The 24217-nt window shown below is 38.3% G+C and overlaps 1 protein-coding gene across 1 annotated transcript in view; it reads right to left on the minus strand.

Moving 5' to 3' along the window:
- LOC133773407 (dynein axonemal heavy chain 14-like) overlaps nt 1–24217 on the minus strand; it is a 66838-nt gene that overhangs the window by 36845 nt on the left and 5776 nt on the right. The window contains exons 5-11 of the mRNA XM_062210766.1: nt 23478–23641; nt 22417–22761; nt 12500–12841; nt 11610–11979; nt 10109–10299; nt 6579–6824; nt 1882–2003 (exon numbers count right to left, since the gene is read on the minus strand). Of these exons, the coding sequence (XP_062066750.1) occupies nt 1882–2003; nt 6579–6824; nt 10109–10299; nt 11610–11979; nt 12500–12841; nt 22417–22761; nt 23478–23641 (1780 nt within the window). The remainder of the gene's footprint in view (nt 1–1881; nt 2004–6578; nt 6825–10108; nt 10300–11609; nt 11980–12499; nt 12842–22416; nt 22762–23477; nt 23642–24217) is intronic.

The raw sequence follows: 24217 nt of genomic DNA on the forward strand, positions 1-24217 counted from the left end.
TGCTTAAAACTAACCACTTAAATAGGTTAGAGGCCAACTGATTTTAATGCTATGAATAAAAAGACAATGTAGATGTTTTTTAAAATAAGATTTATTTGAAAGAATTACAGAGAAACAGAGAGAGATCCCCCATCCTCTGGTTCACTGCCCAAATGGCTGCAAACAGCCAGGGTTGGGCCAGGCTGAAGTTGGGAGCTTCTTCTGGGTTTCCCACATGGGTGCAGGGTACCAAGATCCTGAGCTATCCTCTGCTGCTTTCCCAGGAGCATTAACAGGGAGTTGGATTAGAAGTGGAGCAGCCAGGACTTGAACCCTTGCCCACACAGTAAGCTGGCGCTGCCAATGATAACTTAACTGGCTATACCACAGTATCAGCCCCAAAGGTACTTTTTTTTTTTTGTCAGGCAGAGTGGATAGTGAGAGAGAGAGAGAAAGTGAGAAAGGTCTTCCTTTTTGCCATTGGTTCACCCTCCAATGGCCACTGCAGCCGGCGCATCGCGCTGATCTGAAGGCAGGAGCCAGGTGCTTCTCCTGGTCTCCCATGCGGGTGCAGGGCCCAAAGACTTGGGCAATCCTCCACTGCCTTCCCGGGCCATAGCAGAGAGCTGGCCTGGAAGAGGGGCAACCGGGATAGAATTTGGCGCCCCAACCAGGACTAGAACCCAGTGTGCCGGCGCCGCAAGGTGGAGGATTAGCCTGTTAAGCCACGGCGCCGGCCTTTTTTTTTTTTTTTTTTTTTTTTTTTAACAATTGTCAGCCCATAGGAAAAGCAGCAGAAGACAGCCCAAGTGCCTGGGGCACTGAAACCCACATGGGAGACCTGGAGGAGGCTCCTAGCTCCTGGCTTTGGCCTACCCCAGCCTTATTTGTGGCCAGCTGAGGAGTGAACCAGCAGATGGAAGATCAATCAATTTCTCTCTCCTTCTCTAACTCTTTCAAATAAATCTTAACACACACACACACACACATACACATACACGCACGATTGCCAAGGCTTTCTATTCTTCTACCTGACCTAAAGTAAGAAATTCTCATTAATGTGTGAATGCTACTAAAAATGTGATTATGCATATTAAAACCACACTAACATTCTAGAAATAGGCACTTAAAATTACCATTTATGGATTATAATGACATATCTGATGCCTCTCCCCCTAATCCTTTATATATTTTTATCAATAATTGAGGGGAGGTGGGCAATGGGTGTAGTGGGTAAAAAACCAGTTAAGATGCCCAAGTTCCATGCCCCTGGCTTTGGCTCCATCTGGGTGTCTGGGGAGTGAACTACTGGATGGGAGCGCTTATGTGTGCAGATACATGTACACACACACTCTCTCTTATTACATTGAAGTAAATAATTTTTTAAAAAATTGCAAAACAAGATTTTTTTAAAAAAAGTGATGCTTGTGGAGGCCGGCGCCATGGCTCACTTGGTTAATCCTCCGCCTGCAGCACTGGCATCCCATATGGGTGCTGAGTTCTAGTCCTGGTCGCTCCTCTTCCAGTCTAGCTCTCTGCTGTGGCTTGGGAGGGCAGTGGAGGATGGCCCAAGCAACATCCCGCACCCATGTTGGAGACCAGGAAGAAGTACCTGGCTCCTGGCTTTGGATCGGCATAGCTCCGGCCGTGGCGGCCATTTGGGGGGTGAACCAACGGAAAGGAAGACCTTTCTCTCTGTCTCTCTCTCTCACTGTCTAACTCTGTCAAATAAACTTAAAAAAAGTGATGCTTGTAATCTCTTGTGAAAGAAAAAAAAATATTCAGCACATTATACTCTTATGTGTGTAAGCAGGAAAGATGACTGTTCGCTTCTCAAAGATTACAGAAAGTAACCTGCCTTGCATTTTTTAAACCTATAAATGGTGTATTTTAAGTTTTTACCTTTGTATTTCTAAACAGTTGAAGATTGGCTCAACATAAAGCCAATTTCTCTGACAAGTCATCCATTCTTCAATGGTGTAAGAGAATATTGTCAGGTTTTTAGTCCATTCATTCACAAGATCCTACAGTGATTGAAAAAATACAACAAATATACAAAATTATGAGTCATATAATAGAAACTAAGATCAAAGGTGATTGTCATTGACATACAGAAAATAATGGGTCACAGTATTTTTTGAAATTTGATGTTCTGTTCATCCAATTCTCATATTATGTATAAATTTTGTAAATGATTTGAGTGACAAACATATACATGTAGAAAATTAACATGAATATTTCCCATTCAACATTTATTTGCTCATTGCTATCATAGAGAAAATACAATTAAGGAGTTTGGTATGTGTACTATCTCAGTATTTTTTCTTCAAGCATTTATGTACAGACATACATGTAATACCTTTAGTAGTTTAGTAACCATATTATTCTGTAAGTTACTTTTTAAGAGATGATGTCTCTTTAAATGATTTCAGAAAATCCTATTATGTAGATATAACAACTTTTTCCAAATATATTTATTAAATTGAAGAAAAATCATGACAGATAAATTAAAACTGCAATACTTGTTTAAAAAACCAATGAATTGGCCCATCCTCTAACTCTGGCTACTCAGAAGAACCACCTATAACTCATTTATATTTCTCTTCTGGTATTCACTTCCAAATCTTATTTTGATAGTTTTGTTGAGGTATAATAGTCAACCACGCAAAGTTTATAATTGAATATCTTAACATCTACTTACACCTGTGAAATTATCAGCATAATCAAGATGACAAAAATCTATTACCTTGAAGGATTTCCTTGTATAATCCCTTTCTCTTACTGCTATCTCACTTCTCATATGTGAAGACAATACAAAATCCCTTTATTTAAGTCCTAATTTTATTGTGCAGGGTTTTTAGTTTTCCTTGTACAGACACTATACATCCTTTGTCAGATTTATCCTGAAATATCACATTTTATGTTACTGTCATTTTTTAAAAAAGATTTTTATTTATATGAAAGGCAGAATTACAAAAAGGCAGAGGCAGAGACAGAGAGAGAGAGAGAGAAAGAGAGGGAGAGAAAGAGGGAGAGAGAGAGGACAAAGAGAGGACAGAGGAAGGAGAGAGAGGGAGGGAGAGGGAGGGAGAGGTCTTCTATTAGCTGGTTCATTCTCCAGATGGCCACAATGGCCAGAGCTGTGCTGATTCAGAGCCAGGAGCTTCTTCTGGGTCTCCCATGCGGGTGCAGAGGCCCAATGACTTGGTCCATCTTCCACTGCTTTCCCAGACCACAGCAGAGAGCTGGATCGGAAGTGGAGCAGCCAGGACTTGAACTGGCCCCTGTATGGGGTGCTGGCACTGCAGGCAGCGGCTTTACCCATTACACCACAGTGCTGGCCCCATGTTATTGTCATTTTACATTTCAATTTCTAATTGTTCAGTACCAGTATCTAGAATGTAGATGGTTTTTGTAGATCAATCTCTTGTCATGCAGACTTACTGAGTTTACTATTTAAATAGATTTTATTGGTTTTTTAAAAGGTATTTACTATAAACTTCATCTAAATATAAGGAATATTCTACTTTTCTAACAAAGTAAATTTCATTTCTAAGTCTTGACTTAATAGATGGGCTAGAATTTCCAGTACAATATTTAATAGAACTTGTGACAGAGAACATCTTAGGGAAGGGTTCAATATTTCACCCTTAAGTAAGATATTAGGTCTCCTTCATCAGGTTCCGGATATTCTCTTCTTGTCCTAATTAGTGGAGAGTTTTTTCCCCCCAGAGAAGGATGCTGTATTTTTATAAGAGTTTTTCAGTATGTACTAAGATAATAAGATGTATTTTCTTTTAAAGTTTACTATGGTGAATTATATTAGTTTTTTTTTTATTTTTTTATTTTTTTTAACTTTTATTTAATGAATATAAATTTCCAGTATACAGCTTATGGATTACAATGGCTTCCCCTTCCCATAATTTCCCTCCCACCCGCAACCCTCCCCTCTCCCGCCCCCTCTCCCCTTCCATTCACATCAAGATTCATTTTCAATTCTATTTATATACAGAAGATCAATTTAGTATAAATACTTCAACAGTTTGCACCCACATAGAAACACAAAGTGAAACACCACCTCTGCATTTCTCAAATCAAATTTTCTTGGCCATAACGCACCATCTTCTTTACATACTGACGGATTGATTTGGAATATTTTGATAATTTTCACAATTGTCGTCAAGAGATCTACTAGTCTTTAGTTTTCCTTCAGTGTCTCTGGTTTTGGTGTAGGTAACGCTAGTCTCATAGGTTGAATTGGGATGGATTCTTTCCTCTACAACTTTCTGGAGGATTTGATGCATTCAGCATTGATATTATTTCTCCCTTGAATGTTTTGTATAAGCCATCTGAGCCTAGACTATTCCTAGTGGGAAGGTTTTCAACTACCCCCCCCTTTTTTTTTTTTAAATCTATTTATTTATTTGAAAGTCAGAGTTACAGAGAGGAGAGGCAGAGAGAGAGAGAGAGGTCTTTCATCTGATGGTTCAGTCCCCAGTTGGCCTCAACGGCTGGAGCTGTGCCGATAAAAGCCAGGAGCTTCCTCTGGGTCTCCCACGTGGGTGCAGGGGCTCAAGGACTTGGGCCATCTTCTACTGCTTTCCCAGGCCATAGCAGAGAGCTGGATCAGAAATGGAGCATTAATCCGCTGTGCCACAGTGCCAGCCCCCCAACTACCCTTTCATACCTCCAATACTAATCAAACCGTCTATTTCTTCTTGAGTGAGCTTTGGTAATTTGTATTTTTCAAGGAATATGTCCATTTCATCTAAGCTCTTAAATTGATTAAAGTTGTTATTAATATTCTATTGTTTTCCTTTTAAGTCTGTAGAATCTGCAGTGAAGTAGCCCTTTTTATTCCTGATATATGGTTATTCATATCTTTTCCCCATTGATTTTGAGCAATTGATTATGGTATCTCTTGTGCTTGGAATGTACTAAACATCTTAGACCTATTGTTTTATAGTTTTGATAATTTGGTAAACTTTCCATCACTATTTCAATTTTGTTTCCTTTCTCACTCCTACTTGGGGACTCCAAGTATCTACTAGGTTGCTCTCCCACAGCTCATCGATTTCTTAAAATTCTCTTTTCTCCCGGTATTTTATTTTGTTTCTAAGTTAAGTGTTTAAATTCACCAATCTTTCTTCTGCAATGTATATTCTGTTAGTTCAATCCAAGGTATTTTTCATTCTCCCATTGTAGTTTTCATCTCTAGGAATTTTTTTTTGAAATATCTTCCTCATCTGTATTTTTTTAACACATGGAATTTAACTGTTTTAGGGTACTTCATTCTAGTTGTAGCTCAAATTTCCATTGGTGACTTTTTCTTTTCATTATGGATTCTATTTTCTTTCTTCTTTGCATGTCTGGTATCTTTGTTAATTTTACTTTATAGTGTATTGTATAATTCTGAATCCCTGTAGTCTCCAGCTTTGTTCTAGGGGCAGTTGAATTTCTTAAAAACTTTATTATACGACTTGAAGATTTTTAACAAGGACAAGAACAGTATTAACTCTAGGGATATTCTACACTACTATGGTGAGACTTTTTGATTGCTTCTGTATTTCAGACAGAACAGTTCACCTAGTCTACCCTTCTTGTGAAGAAATCAAAATTTTTGCAGGTACATGCCATTCTTTTTGGTTTTTTTGGATGTACCTAATTTATAGTTTGTTAAATTCATCTTTACTTTCTACTAAAGGCATTTAATGCCCCAATATTCATTTTCATTTGGATCTAGCCAATTGTGACAAGGCTTGATATGTAACCCCCCTTTTGGCTCATTTATCAATTTAAAAAATTTAGATTGTATTTCCTATATATTCTGATAGTTGCTTTTAAACTTTCAGTTTTGTGGGCATTTTGTTTTGTTTACCTCTTTTGCTGTTACCTTTTTACTGCATGTGATTAGGCAAGGGGATCTCAGTAAACTTTGTGGAAAATGTATGCTATGAAAATAAAACTCTGGATTTCAAAGTATTTTTCAGCAAAATAAATTTCTAATTTTCTCATGAACTTTTTGAAGTCATTTTGTATAGTCTACTTAGTTTAACACTTTTGTAACTTTATTCTTGCCCCCTAAGATTGAATTAACTGACATTTTTTTCTGAATGTTTGTACAACTGCAAATAATTTTAATACCATCTGTTGGGTTTCCACTTGCCTGCAGCTGTATGTGTGCATGTGTGATTATACTAATACTGCCATTGAACTTCTCACTATTATTATACATCATGCTGTTTACTAAAGTTTTGAAATGATTCCTTGACATGTTACTGGGTGTTGTGCTGCCCCTTGATTGTAGGGAACAATCAAGACACAGAACACTGTTGACAAAAATTCATGGTTTATAGGACCATAGTTTTGTATGATATAAATTCATCTTGTCCATTCAAAAATGTCTGACATTGCTTCAGGGACAATGTTTGCATACAAAGTTAGTTTCAGTATTCAAACTGCTAGTCAGTCTCATTTCTACATAAGTAGATGAATGACATATAATTCAAAATCCAATGAAAAATCTTAGAAGGCAAAAATTAAAGTGACAGAACTATATGATGGAAAAGTAAAACATTTCCCTTTGCGATAACACTTACCTTAATGGGCCCAATATAGGGAGATACTCTAATTGTTGCCAGTGAGACTTGAGAGTCTTCTAACTGCGCTAATATGTCATCTACAGATGAAATGATTAAGATGGAATCCTTCTCTGTGTGATGAAGGACTAAGTGTAAGGGAGTAGTGTTCCAAAGATGAATTATCTTAAGCAGCAGTTTTTCAAGAGCAGCTTCATTAGTTGCTGAGGTTGATATTTCTTTTATTTCATGTTCATAATGGAGCATCTAAAATGAACAAATTTTTAACACTGAGTCATACAAGCAATTCCTGGTACATTTAAAATGGAAGATATAAATGTATGCTTTGAAAGGTACTTCATAAATATTAACTATGCAATTTCAAATTGAGTTTCCATGCTAACCAGAGGCATCATGAGCTAACCTTCACAACAATCTTTTTCAGTTTCTATCCTCCTACCTAATTCACATTTTCATGTTCCGCAAAAATTTGGAGTGTTCCTCTTACTCTAGTCATCATAAAGAATATATCCGGTTGAGGCACCGGATTCTATCCCGGTTGCCCCTCTTCCAGGCCAGCTCTCTGCTGTGGCCCGGGAAGGCAGTGGAGGATGGCCCAAGTGCTTGGGCCCTGCAGACCAGGAGAAGCACCTGGCTCCTGGCTTCAGATCAGCGAGATGCGCCGGCTGCAGCGGCCATTGGAGGGTGAACCAGTGGCAAAGGAAGACCTTTCTCTCTGTCTCTCTCTCTCTCACTGTCCACTCTGCCTGTCAATATATATATATATATATATATATACATATATATATATATATATATATATACCCTTTGTGTGTATGTAGACATTGCCTTCAGCTTTCTACCCTTTGTGCTAATGCCAATAGAATTTCCTTCAGCTTTCCCTCCTTCACACTAATGCCTACTGCTTAGTTAACTCGTGGCATGATTTTACTCTGTATACTAATCCTGGGATATATTCATCCAAGAAAATGCAAACTCCAATGAACCACACTTCTATGATCTCCCTTTCTATACCACATCAAAATACATTAAGACGCTATAAGCAGGACTTCTTGCCATGTGTACTGATTTCCAGTTCCCACTGGAGAAGACCCTGACGTAAGAACTTTGTATTCAGTCACTGTAATAGAGGCACTCGGGGAGCTTCTCTCCTCTATGTCTTGGAATTCACTAGTTGTGTTTATTGCTTTTAATCCCTGGTTAGAATTTGCATCACCTCCATGGAGTTAAGGATCCCTGGGTCTTCGTAGTGCAGCTCAGTGGGTACTTTGAATAGGTATGACTGATTTTTATCATCTCTTCCGGGCCTACCAAAGGTGTGTACAAGGACAGGAGCGTTAGCGGCTTGCTTGTAACCTTTCTTAACAGCTTCAGGAAAGGAATTTACATTTTGACATAGACTACACAGCCAAAGGCAGATAAGGAAACACAGAATCCCCATGATTCTATACTGAAGAAATCACTTTGTGCCTAACATTCTGAGATTGGTTTATAGGGTAATGTGTAAGTGAAGTTACAGCTGAGTGAATCTAGCCCCATCAAGTCTTCATGGTCCAAGTTTCAGACTTGACTGACAAGTGGTCAGACCTTCCAACTGACTTAGTAGTATCTGGAAAGTTTCAGATAAATCTTAATACCTGTAATCAATTACCGACCTCTGTTATAATGCATAGGGATTCCTAAGTGTAAATGATCAACCGTAAATAGCAGTGTTCATTTTGGGCATACCATTGATCTCTTTCTCCTAACTTTAAGACATCCGTTCCATATGATAAGGCATTTTAGAGCTGGCACGACATCATGGAAACAATGACTGTCACATACGATTGCATGACATCATAATTTCTTCGTCTGATAAGATCACAAATGGACTTCTAATAAGGGCTCTTCTGGAAAGTCTTGGGGCACAAACACTAGTCTGAGTTAGTCTCAAATGCCAGTTTTAGTAGGCAAAGCAAGTTTGACCTGAGTTCCTGGGCTCAATCCTGTTCATCTAAGCACCACATTGCAGTGGACAAGCTGTCAGATTTCTACAGGATTACTAAAATGTTCCAGAAACCCAGAGTTCAGTTGAGAGCACTAGCCACTGCCACCTTACCACCCTTGAGTATTGCCATTAACCTCAAGAAGGAGAAAGGGTTCCTCTAACTCCTGGTTATGGTGTTTCACAGTCTGAAAATGAGACTAATGGTGTTGTTCACTTTTGTTCAGATACAAAACTACCCTAAGTCTGGACTCCAAAAACTGTGGGGAGAGGTGGCTTCCTTTTTAAACTATCTGTATATGCTGGAAACATAGGGACAGCTCACTGGAACCCTTTGAGGTATTATGGGCCACTGACCCCATACAGATCACCAGCTGCTCCCCTCTGTGCCTATCACCCTGAACTTGTGTTGCTTATGGCTATACTTACTCTCTACCCAAGACTTTGAAAATGAATGTCTCATTGACAGTGTGCCAGATTTTCAGTTCACTGGTTTGAATAAACTCAGCTGTTGGCACTGGCCCTTGCATTCTGAAATTATCTGGAATATCTTGTTCAATTCTCCTTTGTCTTATAGACCAGTTAGGAGGCTCTGATAAAGATCCAGGAAAGGAGGAGGTATTTAGGATGTGGTCTGAGAGAGCAAGCAAAGTGCAATGATCAGTTCATGACTTTTAGTGTAAGCGGTTGGAAGAACGGAATTGCCATTAACTGATTCACAGAAGATGGAGCGTAGAACTTGGTAGATGGAGAGTGAAAAGTGAATTTATCTTGCTAACTTTGAAATCTCTCTCAGACATATAAGTAGTGATGTTAAATAGGAAATGGGATATGTATGTCTGGAGCTCACAGGGGGGTTGAGATTAGGACTCAAGATATAAAATGATCTAATTTTTAAAATCAATTAAATTTGCCTTTTGAAGTTTTTCTTCTTTTTAAGAAACTTTCCCACCTTCCTAATTACAACAGATTTTTTAGTAGAGATTTATAGGTTTCAAATGCTGGTTTTGATTATATTAAATAATACAGACCATGAAATATTAAACATTGATGAGGCTTACATAAGATGTGCATGAAAGTAGGTTACATTTTAACCTTGAAAATATTGAAAAATTGTTTTTATATAAAACTTATAAACCAAATAGTTGCTAATTATGCATTTAAAATATTATAGCAAATTATTGGTAAGACTATCCTAGTACATTCTTAATAATATTTTTATTTTATACAAAACAGAATGCAGTAATTTTGACTTTTCTATTCCTTTAAAATGTATTCTAGGATGTAGCATGGCTAAATAAGGAAAGGCTAATTTCATTTGTCATGTATTAAAACTAGTATCACTGTTTTCTAATCATCTAGATGATAATGGTATAAAGAATTGCCTACCCAATGACTCCATTTAGACAATGTCCTACCACCTATCATCTAATAGACTCTTACTTTCCTACTCTGTGAACTCACTTTTCTAATCCCTGATCCTTGTGTATTTAATATTACCTACTTAAAGTTGGCCCTCCTGGCATTTCAACCTATTTTCATTTACCTTGAGGTTTAGAAGGTCTTCTATGGTGCGGCCTTTATAAAAGGAAATTGAATTTCCAGTAATCTCCTGGAGAGCCTCCCAATGCCTTGGCTTAAGATGAGAGTTTCCCAGAGCTACAATGACAGGCAGCTTCTGTTTAAACTCTATCACTGATTGCTTAAGATTTGTAAGCACATCATTTGCAGGTAAGCCTATAAATTACAAATGAGGAAGCTTTATAATATGCTCACCATATTGTTTAAAACGAAAACTGAGAATATAAGCATTTTTCCTTAAAATTTGTTAAGTAATGCAATGCTAATTTATTGGTTACTAATCTGAATTATAATATAAAATAATAAGCTTCAATAATATCACTCTTCCATAAGAATCAACTCTATATTAAAACAAAAAGAAATAGCTATCAGGACAGGTGACTAAAACTCAATTTGATGCCAGGGATATCCAACTACTACAGGGCTTCCCCAATTCTGACAAGATAAATATTCAGATGGATAGGTACATACTCACACATACAGAAGACTGACATACATTGTGGACTTTTAAATTTTGCTAAGTAAGGAAGAACATCAAGGGGAAAACAATCTATCACTTCCATTTGATAAAGAAAATATTTCTAATGCTGACCTATAGGAAATGTAAGTGACAATAAATTGGTCTGTTCTCTGGCATTGGCAAGCCACTGAGTTAGAGGGCTCAGAACCTATGCATTTGAAGGTTTACCCTTGTAATCTTTCTTGCTCAGTTTAGAAAAGGGGCTGGGGAGTACAGAAACAGAACTGGGGACTCAGGGGAGCTGAAAGCTCCACACACACTCTTGAGAAACCAGTGTGTACAGATGGGGATGCTTTTATAAAGCCCTATTGAATGGTAAAGTGTTTTTCAAGACCTATTTAAATCAAAGGTCCAAAGAATATCTGAGTTCTTGCCATTAGAGGCTTTGGCAAAGAGCAAGATTTTATTCAGAAAACTAAGAATAACAGAAGGCATTGGCTACGTGTTACTTTAAATCTTGCTCTCTGAAACGCGTACACAGCAGCGTGTTGTGGGGGCACGCACCCAGCGTGATGTTCCAGCAGTAAGACTATGAGTTGTCACCAGTTTTTTTTTTCTAAACTTTTTGTGCTATTACAATTTATAAACAAGAAAACATAGTTTTCCCAGCCTTTCTGTAGAAGAAATTTTGCTAGGTATAGCTGAGTGATAAGGGGACAAAGTTCTCTCAGCCAGGCCATGATCTCACAGAACACTCTCATGGGGACACTACTTCTGCATTGCCAAGATTCCAGGTTGGGGGATTAGCGTGTGGAAAAACCTCCCAGAATGGCTTTTTTATTTTTATTTTTTTTAAAAACAAAGCTTTGATCTGTTTCTTGGCTCACCCAATAGTCCCTCCCGATGCTGCCCCTCCAGCCCCTGCCTAGAGGAAGGCAGCAGGGCCAGTGTTCACGCCCAGAGGGCATTCGAGAGCATGCTGGGTGAGAAAGCTCAACACCCTTACCTTTTTCTAGTACAGGGATGGTGTCCAACCACTTCAAAACATTTCTCTGTATCGATTCTACATCCACAGTTTGAAGAGAACAACTCTTCCATTCCTGATAGAGGCTTCCCCACTCCTCTCGTGTTTCCCATAACATCCGCCTCAAACTTAAGTCATACTCAATGTCACAGATCTCGGCAAACACAATCCGCGTGATTTCTTCCATGCTAAGAGAGTGCATCTGAAAGTGTGACTCATCAAAACGATCCTGAAAGCTCGAACACAACTGAGCCTTGACAGATAAGCTGGCAGCCTCCTCCGAGAGGGTCCGGATCATTTCCTGGGCTGTCGTCACTTGCGTACCAATACATAACAGAACAGGGGTTCTTATCTGAAAAATAACAGTAAGACCTTCTAAGAAACCACAGTGTTCCCAACTTAGACATGCTTTACTGACAAAGCACTGTAGTGTATCATCTAGGTCGTAATACAATGAGTGCAGTTGGAACTGTCATCACCATTTGCCTCAAAGGCCTGAAAAAATTTTAGTTTTCAACTCCCTCATCTCCGCCCCTCCCCCCTCTTTTTTTCCCCCACAAAGGCCATTTTAGCAATCTGTTGACACCTATGGAAAAGTGTCAGTTCCACCCACTTCTTGCCTACATACATTCAAAGTTGAAGAAAATGCTAAATTCTAGTTAGGGGTTAATTAAAATATTCACAGAGACGTAATTTTATTTTCCATTCAAGCTCACAAGTCACCAAAATTGTGTCTATGAAGCCCAAGGTAGGAATACTCGGATTAGATTGACCAAGATTCCATGGAAAGCAAATATCCAAATGCTTAAGCATCCATGAAACTAAGAACAAGCTGTTAATGGAGAAACAAAACAAAACAAAACAAAACTTACTTCAGATTTTAAATTATTAACAGCAACCCGTAGACCAATGACATATGCTTCCAAATTGTCCCTAAATTTAGTCATAGCAGCATCTTTGTTTGTTTCATATAACTTCACGGATGTTTTTAGTTGACTAAACTTGAAAAAAAGGACTTCAAACATTGCAATTTGCTGTTCTGAAATATGAATCTGGTAATTCCGCACAACAGAGTACAGCTGAGAAATTGTCAAGTACTCTTTTTCTAACATAGATATTTTTGAGGAAATTGTATCCAAAAAAACAAAATGTTCCACAAATTCTTCTATTTCAATGGGATTATATTTCAGCTGTTGCAATGATGATTCTATGATCTGAAATCATTAACATGTCAATTATAATTATGCAATGATCGTTCACTCTCTTAGAACACAGTAATTTCTTTTAAGAAGACTCTAAGTATTATTTAATTACTAGGGCATTAACATGATCAAATCCTACTGCTAACAGAATATAGCTCAATGTATATCACATATAAAACAAATGCTACCAAGACATAAAAGCAACATTCTGAATAATTACTTTTAAGAAATAAATGTAATGAAAGTAGCAAGAGTACAAATTGGAGTTCAAACGGTGCATAACCACTGTGTCACATTTTGAGCATGTTACCCTGACCTTATTCAGTTATATATAATGTTTTCTAATTAGGTATTATTTTTCTGCCCAGGAGAAATTGAGTCTCAGGTTCATTAATCCAAGATCAGAAATTCAGTTATAGTGAGTTATAGAACAATTCAAACTCACATTCGATTCCAAATCCATTTTTTTTTTTTTTTTACCATACTGGTATCCATTATATAACATCCATTCTTCCCATAAGTATATGTCATTCTTTAAGATTTTTAAGGCAATTGCATTTCTACTTTAAATTCTAACGCTTTTTAATATTTGAAACGTAGAGTTATAGAGAGGCAGAGGCAGAGAGGGAGAGAGAGAGCTTCCATCTGCTGGTTTGTTCACCAATTGGCCAAAATGGCTGGAGCCAGGCTGATCCGAAGCCAGGAACTTCTTCCAGGTCTTCCCAAGTGGGTGCGGGGGCCCAAGGACCTGGGCCATCTTCTGCTGCTTTCCCAGGCCACAGCAGAGAGCTGGATCAGAAGTGGAGCAGCTGGGTCTTGAACTGGTGCCCATATGGGATGTTGGCACTGCAGGTGGTGGCTTTATCCACTATGCCCCAGGGCCAGCCCTATGACTTTATTTTATGACAAGACATCATAAACTTGACCTTTAAAATGAGGGCTACAGTGCCAACCCCACCATGTTGAGTTCTAATCCAGATAGAAAGATGACACAAGAGTGGTCTTGCACATTTTGGCTAGCTTCTCCCAAATTTCTGTCTTCGGCACAGTTGCTTTCCTAGGGTGTGGAACATCAGTGACATGTGTTTCCTGTTATTATGAACTTCCTGGGCCAGGCAGTTACTGTGTCACTCAAGATGGCGGCTGACCCTTACGCAGCTAGGGAGGAAAACGTCCCCTTAACATTTCTTGTAAGACAAGTCTAGTTGTTATGAATTTACTTGGCTTTATTGGATAAAGGGCATAATAAGTAACACAAAAACATAGGAAACAATAAAACACTAGTAAAATAAGTGCAAGGTCAAGTCTGGAATATTCTAGTAATGATGGTGGTTACATCTTAAGCATGAAGATTAAAAGCCAACGCTATTAAGAATAGTAACGGTAATGAATACAATAATTTGCTAAAGGGTATATAATACCAAAAGATATAAATTGTGATGTTAAAAAATTTCATATGTGGAGAGGAGAGTGGAATAAAAGTGTGGATTCTTTTGTGATCAAAGTTAAATTGTTATCAGCTTAGTAAAACTGTTATAACCATGTTTAGTGTGCCCTCATTGGAACCACAAGGCAAAAAGCTACAGCAAATAAACTAAAATAAAAATTAAGTACTCAAAGTATAGTAATAGAAAAATAAATCACTTAACCACAAATGAAAACAGTAAGACAGGAAAAATAGAATGAAGGACTTACAAAAGGGTCAGAACATAACAAAATGGCAGTATTAAGTCCTTACCTATGAATAATTAACTTAAATGTAAATGGTTTAAATTCTCCAATCAAAACACATAGAGTGGCTGAATGGATAAAATAAGCTCCAACTACACACTATTTATAAGAGACTCGATTCACTTGTAAGAAGACAGAGCCTGAAAATGAATGGATTGAAGAGAAAAACCCCATGCAGCTGGAAAGCACCAGAGATCAGGAGTTAAATTTATCAATGCTCTAGACCAAATGAACAGAAATGTTACAGCAGAATATAAATTTTTCAGAAATATACATGGAACAATCTCCAGATTAGATATGTTAGACCACAAGTGAAAGCCTTAAATAATTTAAGAAGATTGAAATAAAAAATATCTTTTCTCACAACAGTATAAAACTAGAAATAGTAACAAAGAATTTCAGAGAATTAATACCTGCGAATTTCAACATGGTCCTGAACAGTGAGTCAACAAAGAAATTAAAAAGGAAATTTAAAATATCTTCAAGACAAGAAAATGGAAACATATCAAAATTTACAGGATGCAACAAAAGCAGTTCCAAGAGGGATGTTTTTAGCAATAAATTCCTACATTGAAGGAGGAGGAGAAGGGTCTTAAATGAACAGCATAATTTTACACCTCAAAGAACTAGAAAAAGAGCAAACAGCTCAAAGTTAGTAGACGGATAAAAATAATAAAAATTGAGGAGAAATATATGAAATAGATTGTAAATATAGAAAAAATTAATGAAACTTGGAGTCTTTTTTTAAATGAAAACATGAACAAAGCTGACAAACTAAGAATAATTTTAAAAAAGGCTCAAATCAGAAATGGAGAAAAGACACTAAACAGACATCATAAGTACAAACGATCATAAGAAACCATGACAATTGCACACCAACAAATTGGATAACCTGGGCCGGCACCATAGCTTAACAGGCTAATGCTCCGCCTTGCGGCGCTGGCACACCGGGTTCTAGTCCCGGTTGGGGCTCTGGATTCTATCCCGGTTGCCCCTCTTCCAGGCCAGCTCTCTGCTATGGCCCGGGAAGGCAGTGGAGGATGGCCCAAGTGCTTGGGCCCTGCACCCGCATGGGAGACTAGGAGAAGCACCTGGCTCCTGGCTTCGGATCAGCGCGATGTGCTGGCCGCAGCAGCCATTGGAGGGTGAACCAACGGCAAAAAGGAAGACCTTCCTCTCTGTCTCTCTCTCTCACTATCCACTCTGCCTGTCAAAAACAACAACAACAACAAATTGGATAACCTGGAAGAAATGGAAAAATTCTTGTGCAGATCTATAAAGTGTATGGAGATTGAATAAGTAATTAAAAGGCTCCCATCTAAGAAAAGCCCGAGAGCTGAGGGTTTCACTGGCGAATTCTACCAAACATTTAAAGAACTAATAGCAACCCACAAGTGCTTTCAAAATAGTCAAGAAAAGGGAATACTTTCAAATGCATTTTCTGAGGCTAGCATTACCCTATCACCAAAGCCAGACAGGGACACCACAATGAAAAGACTGCTATAGGCCAATATCCCTGATAAACATAATGCAAACATCTTAAACAAAATACTAGAAAACCACATTCAACAGCACACTTAAAAAAGATAATTCACAATAATGCAAGTAGGTTCAACACACAAATATGTGATACATTGTATTAATAGACTGAAGGATAAAACCCATGTGATTGAATAGAAGAAGAGAAAGCATTTGACAAAGCTCAACATCATTTCATGACAAACATTCTCAACAGTTAGGTTGAGAAGGAATGTACCTCAACAAAGCTCACATGTGACAGAAAAATCAAAGCTAATTATAATAAAACTCATGAACATTTCAAGTTTCTCCTCTAGGATCAGGAACAAGACAAGGATGCCTGCTTTCACTACTTTCATTCAACATAGAACTCGGCATTGCAGACATGGGAATTAGGCAAGTAAAACACAAAAAGTCTTTGGGGTCAGTGTTGTGGCATAGCAGATAAAGCTGTCATCTACAACAAATCCTCACTGCTCTGCTTCTGCTCCCTGCTGATGGCCTGGGAAAAGCAGTGGAAGATGGGACAAGTGTTTGGGCCCCTCCCGCCCATGTGGGTGACTGGGAAGAAGCTCCTGGCTCCAGTTGGCCCAGTACTGGTAGATGCAGCCATCCGGGGCATGAGCCAGTGGATGAAAGACCTATCTCTCCCAGTCTCTCTGTAACTCTTTCAAATAAATAAATCTTTAAAAGTAAATAAAAGGGGCGGTGGCCGGTGCTGTGGTGTAGTGGGTAAAATCACCGCCTGCAGTACTGGCATCCCATATGGGTGCCGGTTCAAGTCCCAGCTGCTCCACTTCTGTTCTAGCTCTCTGCTATGGCAGTAAAGATGGCCCAAGTCCTTGGGCCTCTGCACCCACTTGGGAAGACCTGGAAGAAGCTCCTGGCTCCTGGCTTCGGATTGGCTCAGCTCTGGCCATTGCGGCCATTTGGGGAGTGAACCAGCGGATGGAAGACCTCTCTTTCTCTTTCTCTCTCTGTCTCTGCCTCTCTGTGTGATTCTGACTTTCAAATAAATAAATAAATAAATATTTTTTTAAAAAAGTAAATAAAACAGGCTGGCGCTGTGGCGTAGCAGTAACGCTGCCTTCTGCAGTGCCGGCATCCCATATGGGTGCCAGTTTGAGTCCCAGAGGCTCCACTTCCAATCCAGCTTTCTGCTATGGCCTGGGAAAGCAGTAGAAGATGGTCCAAGTTCTTGGGCCCCTCTACCCATGTGAGAGACCTGGAAGAAGCTTCTGGCTCCTGGCTTCGGATCGGTGCAGCTCTGGCCATTGCACCCAACTGGGGAGTGAACCAGTGGATGGAAGACGCCCCCCCAACTCCAGCTTTCAAATAAATAAATAAATCTTTAAAAGGAAATAAAAGGCATCAAAATTATACAGAAATTACATTTTCCCTGATTGCAGATAATATAATTTTATATAAATAACCCCCCCAAAAATCTTAGGACTGATTAAGGAATTAATAAAGTTGAAGCACACAAAACCAACATACAAAATTCAGTAGAATTTCTGTATGCTAACAGCAAACTCCCTGAAAATGAAATCAAGAAAAAGAAATCCCATTTGTGATAGTGCACACACAAAATACTTAGAAATAAATTCACTCAAGGCGAGGATCTCTGGCCTGACACTGTGGTGCAGTGGCTTACATCACAGCTTGTGACACCGACATCACATATGAGTGCCACTTTGAATCTGGGCTGCTCCACTTCCAACCCAGCTCCCTGCTAATGAGCCTGGGAAAGCAGCAGAAGATGGCCACGTGCTTATGCTCCTGCCACCCACCTGAGAAACCCAAATGGAGTTCCAGGCTCCTGGCTTTGGACTGGCTTAGTCCTGGCTGTTGTGGCCATTTGGGGAGTGAACCAGTGGATGGAAGGTATCTTTCTGTCTCTTCCCCTCATTGACACTCTACTTTTCAAATAAAGAAATCTTAAAAAACAAAAAACAAAAAAGGTGAAGATCACCACACTATTAACTATAAACGAAGAAAGAAATTGAAGACACAAATAAATGGAAAGATATTCCATATTCACAGACTTTAAGAATGAATATTGTTAAAAATGTCCATACTGCCAAAGGAATATACACATTCAATGCAACTCCGATCCTATAAAAATACCAACGACATTCCTCACAGAACTAGAAAAAAAATCCCAAAATTCATGTTGGGAAAACTAGGTATCCACATACAGAAGAAGGGCATTAGACCGTTATCTCACACCACATGCAAAATCAGCACAAAGTGACTTCATTGTAATGCCCCAAGCAGCAGAACCAGTGGAAGAAAACAGTGGAAAAGCTCTATGGAGACGAGTTTTTGATATGAACCCCAAACCACAGGCAATAAAAACAGACATGTGGGATTACAGTAAACTGAAAAGCTTCTGCACAGCAAAGGAAACAAAACAGAGTGAGGAAACAATATACGGATTGTGACAAAATATTTACCCATTATACACCCACAAAGGGATTAACATCCAAAATATGTAAGGAACTCAACTCTACAGAAGGAAAAAAATGAGCGTGATTCAAAGATAGGCAAAGGCCTATTCAAAAACAAGACAGAAATGGCCAAGAAGTATGTGACAAATGCTCAACATTGCTAGTCGCTATTTAAAAATAATAAAAATTAAGTGTACTGTACATTTCAAAATTACTAAGATTAAATCAAAAGATCTCACCAAAGAAAAATAAGTATTTGAGGTGATGGATATGTGAATTAGCTTAACTTAGGTATTCCACATTGTACTTATAAACATAACATTAAACTCCATGAATATATGCAACTATAATTTATTCACTTAAACATTTTAAGATAGTACAAAAATCATGAAATAAAAGACCTTCACAGGGGCCAGCATTGTGTTGTAGCAGGTAAAGCCACCACCTAATATGCACGCATCCCATATGGGCACCAGCTTTTGTCCTAGCCATTCTACTTCTGATCTAGCTCCCTACTGTTGGCCTGGGAAGTGCTTGGGCCTTTGCCACCCACTTAGGATACCTGGGTAAAGCTCCTGTCTGGGCCTTTGCAGCTACCTGGGGAGTGAACCAGCAGATGGAAGATATCTCTCTCTCTCTCTCTCTCTCTCTCTCTCTCTCTGTAACTCTTTCGAAATAAATACTTAAAAAAAATAAAGAACTTCACATTCATTAACACTTAATTTTTACAACTGGGTTAGGTATATTGTCCCCAATTTACATACTAGGAACCTGAGGTAAAAAAGAGGTAAGTGTATTAATATGGCCTTTTAAATAATAAACGGTACTCAGTTTTGAAAAGACCAATCAATCGAAGCATAATTTGTATGTTAATTACATGTTCTCATAAGTTTTAAAACACACATCAGTAATAACTACCTCTGTAATCTAAAATGTAGAAATCTTGTTTTGTTCCAGAAAGATCTCTCCTGCCCCATTCCAACCTTTTCTCTCAGGAACCCACCTTTCTGCTGTTGCAATAGGTTAAATTTGTCAAGTGTCTTGGATATAGGAGCGTACACAGGATAGCTTTGTGTTTGCCTTCCTTACATGTTTTCTAGACTGGTTTCAGTTACTTTGTGTTGCAGCTCATTCCTTTTAAACTTGCTGATAACTATCCTTATAAATTAATATACACAGTTTTTTCTTAAATATTAAGCTATTGGGAAACACATGGATTGTTTCTGGATTTTGACAATTTTGAGTTTTGTCTCTTGTGAGCAAAGTTCCTATGACAAAGGAGTGTATGGATTTGTTTTCATTTCCTGTGGGTAAATAACATGAACAGATTGCTGGGTTGAATGACAAGTGAACTTTTTTTTTTTTTTTTTTTTTGACAGGCAGAGTGGACAGTGAGAGAGAGAGACAGAGAGAAAGGTCTTCCTTTTTGCCGTTGGTTCACCCTCCAATGGCCGCTGCAGCACCTGCGGCCGGCACACCACGCTGATCCAAAGCCAGGAGCCAGGTGCTTCTCCTGGTCTCCCATGGGGTGCAGGGCCCAGGCACTTGGGCCATCCTCCACTGCACTCCCGGGCCACAGCAGAGAGCTGGCCTGGAAGAGGGGCAACCGGGACAGAATCCGGCGCCCCGACTGGGACTAGAACCCGGTGTGCCGGCGCTGCAAGGCGGAGGATTAGCCTATTGAGTCACGGCGCCGGCCGACAAGTGAACATTTAACGTTCATAAATAACGGTCAGTTTTCAAAAGTGACCGTGTACCATTTTGCATTCTCCTGCAGTCTATGCAACATCCTGTTGGCATTGGTGCTGCCATTATTTTTAATTTTATTCAGTCCAATGGATGTGCAGTAGATGATCATTGTAGTCATTAATGTACATTTTCCTGATGACTGATTTTTGGCATGTACTATAACTCATTGCTATTTTTCTTTCATGAAATCTACACATCATTTTCCCATTGTTGTTGAGTTCTCTTACTAATTTTTACTGGTGCTTTCGCTTGTTCTTTATATTTTTTGAAAACAAGGCCTTTGCTCAATATATATTTTAAGGATTATATGCTTGTAAGATGTTATTCAATTGTCTTCTTACATAATTTCTCAACAGAAGTCTTTGTAATGTCTTATTTTATTTCTTCCTCTCTTCACCCTTCTTCCTGTCTATTGTTGCTTTTAAGATTTCTCTGCACCAGTGGTTTTTAGTATTGATTGATTTTGGTGGTGTTTTCTTTTAGAATTTCATATTTGGGTTTCTTTGAGCTTCTCAAATCTATTGGTTTGTGGTTTTCACCAAATTTGGAAATTATTTCATCTTTTTTTAGATTCTTTTTCCTGCCTGCCTCTTTCTCATCTCATTGTGGGACTCCAGTTACACACGAGATAGATTACTTGGTGTTGTACCACAGGTAAATGAGACTGTTCTGGTTCTTAGTCATTTTTCTTCTTTGTGCTTCTTCTGTGGTAGATTTTATTGCTGTTTTTTCAAGTTCAGCTTTTTTTCCCCGTACAATGTCTAATCTACAATTAATCTTACTGAATGAATCTTATTTAAGATAATTGTATTTTTCATCATTTAAATTCTATTTTGGGTCTTCTGTATATTCCATTTGTCTATTTCTTATATTTTTATTATATTTTTATCTAAATGCTTGTGCATAATTATATAAGCTGTTTCAAGATCTTTGCCTAATGGTCTCTTCTTCCTTGTCATTCCTAGCTGTTTCCATTAATTTCCTCATTCACTTGGGAGTCATATGTTCCTGTTTCTTAGCACATTTAGTAATTTGTGATATAAAATCAGGCATTGCTAATGTTACATGTTATTTCTGATTAAAATTTTTTTAAAATTTGAGGGTCAGAAAAACAGAGAGGGGGAAGGGAAGAGGGAGGGATGGAGGGAGGGAGACAGAGAGAGATCCTGAGCTCCTATCCATGGGCTCACTTCACAAATGCCTGCAAACGGATCTGCCATGTAGGTGACAGGACCCAATTACCTGAGCCATCATCACATTCTTCTCTGGCCAGCCAACTCTTACTCCTTCATATTTTAATAATTTTTTTCTAGCAAAAAAAAAAAACACACACCTAAGTTTTATGAGGTACTTTGGTAAGTATTTTCTGCCAGATTAGAGCTGAATGATTCTCTCACCATTACATTCCAGGGCTTAGTACAATGCCAAGCCTACAATCAATGCTTAATAAATGATTATGGATGGCCTGATTGAATAACTGAACAAACAGTAGCTAGTGTTAAGAATTCCTACCCATAAGCAGGGTTGTGGTTCAAATCAGAGTGCTTGTGCAGAGTGGCCGGTCTACAAGGCTCTGTGTCCTGGAGACTCACATGGGTGACAGTTAGGAACAATGAATAAAGGGGCAGTTATTGCAGGTGCACTAAGTTTTCATACTTTCTCAGCTCTGGAATATTCATGCAGACTTCAAACCACTGTAGTCCCAGGGGAGATTTGCTTGCCTGGAAGCCTCCCTAAAACAAAGTCAGCTCTACTGCACAGTAAACCGTAACAGGCACTGGTATTCAGAGATTTTTGTCAGGTGCTCCATAACTGGATGGAGTTTACCTCTTAGTGGAGGAGACAGCCAACAAACAGGTACTGAGCCTAACTCCAGGTAAGGGTGCATGTTATTGCTAAAAATTATAAACAGGGAGAAGAGGGAGGGAGTGACATGGGAGGTGATTTTAGAAGTGATAATCAAGAAAAAATTTTTGATGAAGCGATATTTGATCAAAGACACAGACAATGCAATGCACATTAGAATTTTCAGAGAATAATATTAATCATATACTTTATAAATACCTATTTCAAAGTTACAGATCACTAATCTGAAAGATTCTTATGCAATAGGAAATAAACAATTTTCAAAATACTTACTGCCAATAGGTTTGTATTTTTTCTTTGAATCTCAGATTCCAACAGCGTGTGGCTCACGTGTATGGAGGTATCCACATAGGGTAAGCACTTTGACTGATAATCAAGACTCACAACTTTGAAAATACCAACACGCTTTTCAATAACCATGTTCACCATGTGTTTAAGATAGTTTCTCAGTTTATTGAGTATAATTTTAAACTGCTCTGCAGTCAATTCTCCTATAGATGGCAATTTTGTACTAATGATCATGGCCTTCTCGATCATGGTGCTATACTCTATAAACATGCAGCTGTAATCATTAACGAGGCCCATGGAATTACCAATGATCGTCAGGAGACTCACAATCTGTAAATACACAGGTGAAAGAGTTGTCAGAATTTTTATTCTGAGAGCAATAAAAATGTGATCTGATATATTAATAGTCTTACGTGGAGTACACTTTGTTCAGAATCTTTATAAAATGTTTAAATACGTTGGAAACATAAGTGTAAAATATAGGTGGCTTTCTAAAATCTGGATTTCATGCAAAGGCTTACTAGGCTATTTAAATTTAAAGTTAACACCCAATTTTTAGTCCTGTGCTGCAGAGACAAATCACTTATTTCCTTGTTAATCACATCATTTTACAGACAATGCTCTCTGTATAGCCTTGGAAAAGGCCAGTCCTATAGAATATATGATCTCACCCAATTCCCAAGACATAGCTACTTTGGATAGGGTAGAATCCTGACCCAAACAAAGCCAATTAGATTCTCTGTGAATTTGAACAAAAATAGCTAGCTAGATGGCAATGAGACGATTTAGGGTATGGCAAATCAACATATGGACAAGCAAATGTTATGGAAGCCATAAAAGAGAGAGCTCATCTTCATAATGGAAGCTGGAGAAAACACTCAGAAGTGAGCAGAGATGTGAGATTATGGGGAAGACAAATGGAGAAGTAACCTGGGAATTAGTTTTCAAATTGACATGAATTATGGTACTCTAAAATCCATTTCATCTAAGTGAATTTCTATTCCTTAAACCAAACACTCCCTAAGACAAATTCCTTTAAAACTTACTTTGTTTTGATAATCAGGATCCATTTCAAAAAGTAGCTGACAATCTGGCCATGTAGTCTTCTTAGGTTTTGTTTGACTTTCTGTATCATTCGATGAACTTATGATTGGAGGCAAATCAATAAATATGGACAGGCGGTCATCTTGGCAAAGGGGAGTGATTGTGGCTAAAACATATAATTCAAGAGTTAATATTTTCAGGTGTCTTAAGTCACACTTTATCACTATGTTCCTAAATCTGTGTACATGAAATACATGAAATTTAAATACCTTAAATACAATTTTTTAAAAAGTCACACTTCAAAATGACACCTAGAACTGCTCAAAACTGAGGCTTATTTGTTGTGAAAGCTAAATGCTATTCTATATGATAAGTGCAATTTAAAGATGGGCTCAGGTTTGGATTACATATTATAGAAATAGAAGATTCACAGATAGGTAATGGGATGATGGTAGCGGAGGTATAATTTAAATAGAAAATGAAAATAAGTCACTGAACAAATATTCATATTTGGGACTTCACATCATTAAGAGAATACAAAGGTTAGAAAACACCTGCCACCCACGTGGTAGACCTGGTTGAAGCTCCTGCTTCAGCCTGGCCCAGTGCTAGCTGTTGCCATCAATGCGTAAGCTAGTATACATACATGTATTTTCTGCATCTCGTACCCAATGTACCTGGAAATAGTGACACTCCGTAGCAATAAGCACACTGAGAGTCTAGATCTTAGTTCCTAAATTTC

Source organism: Lepus europaeus, chromosome 14, assembly GCF_033115175.1.
Source record: "Lepus europaeus isolate LE1 chromosome 14, mLepTim1.pri, whole genome shotgun sequence".
Classification (NCBI taxonomy): Eukaryota; Metazoa; Chordata; class Mammalia; order Lagomorpha; family Leporidae; genus Lepus; species Lepus europaeus.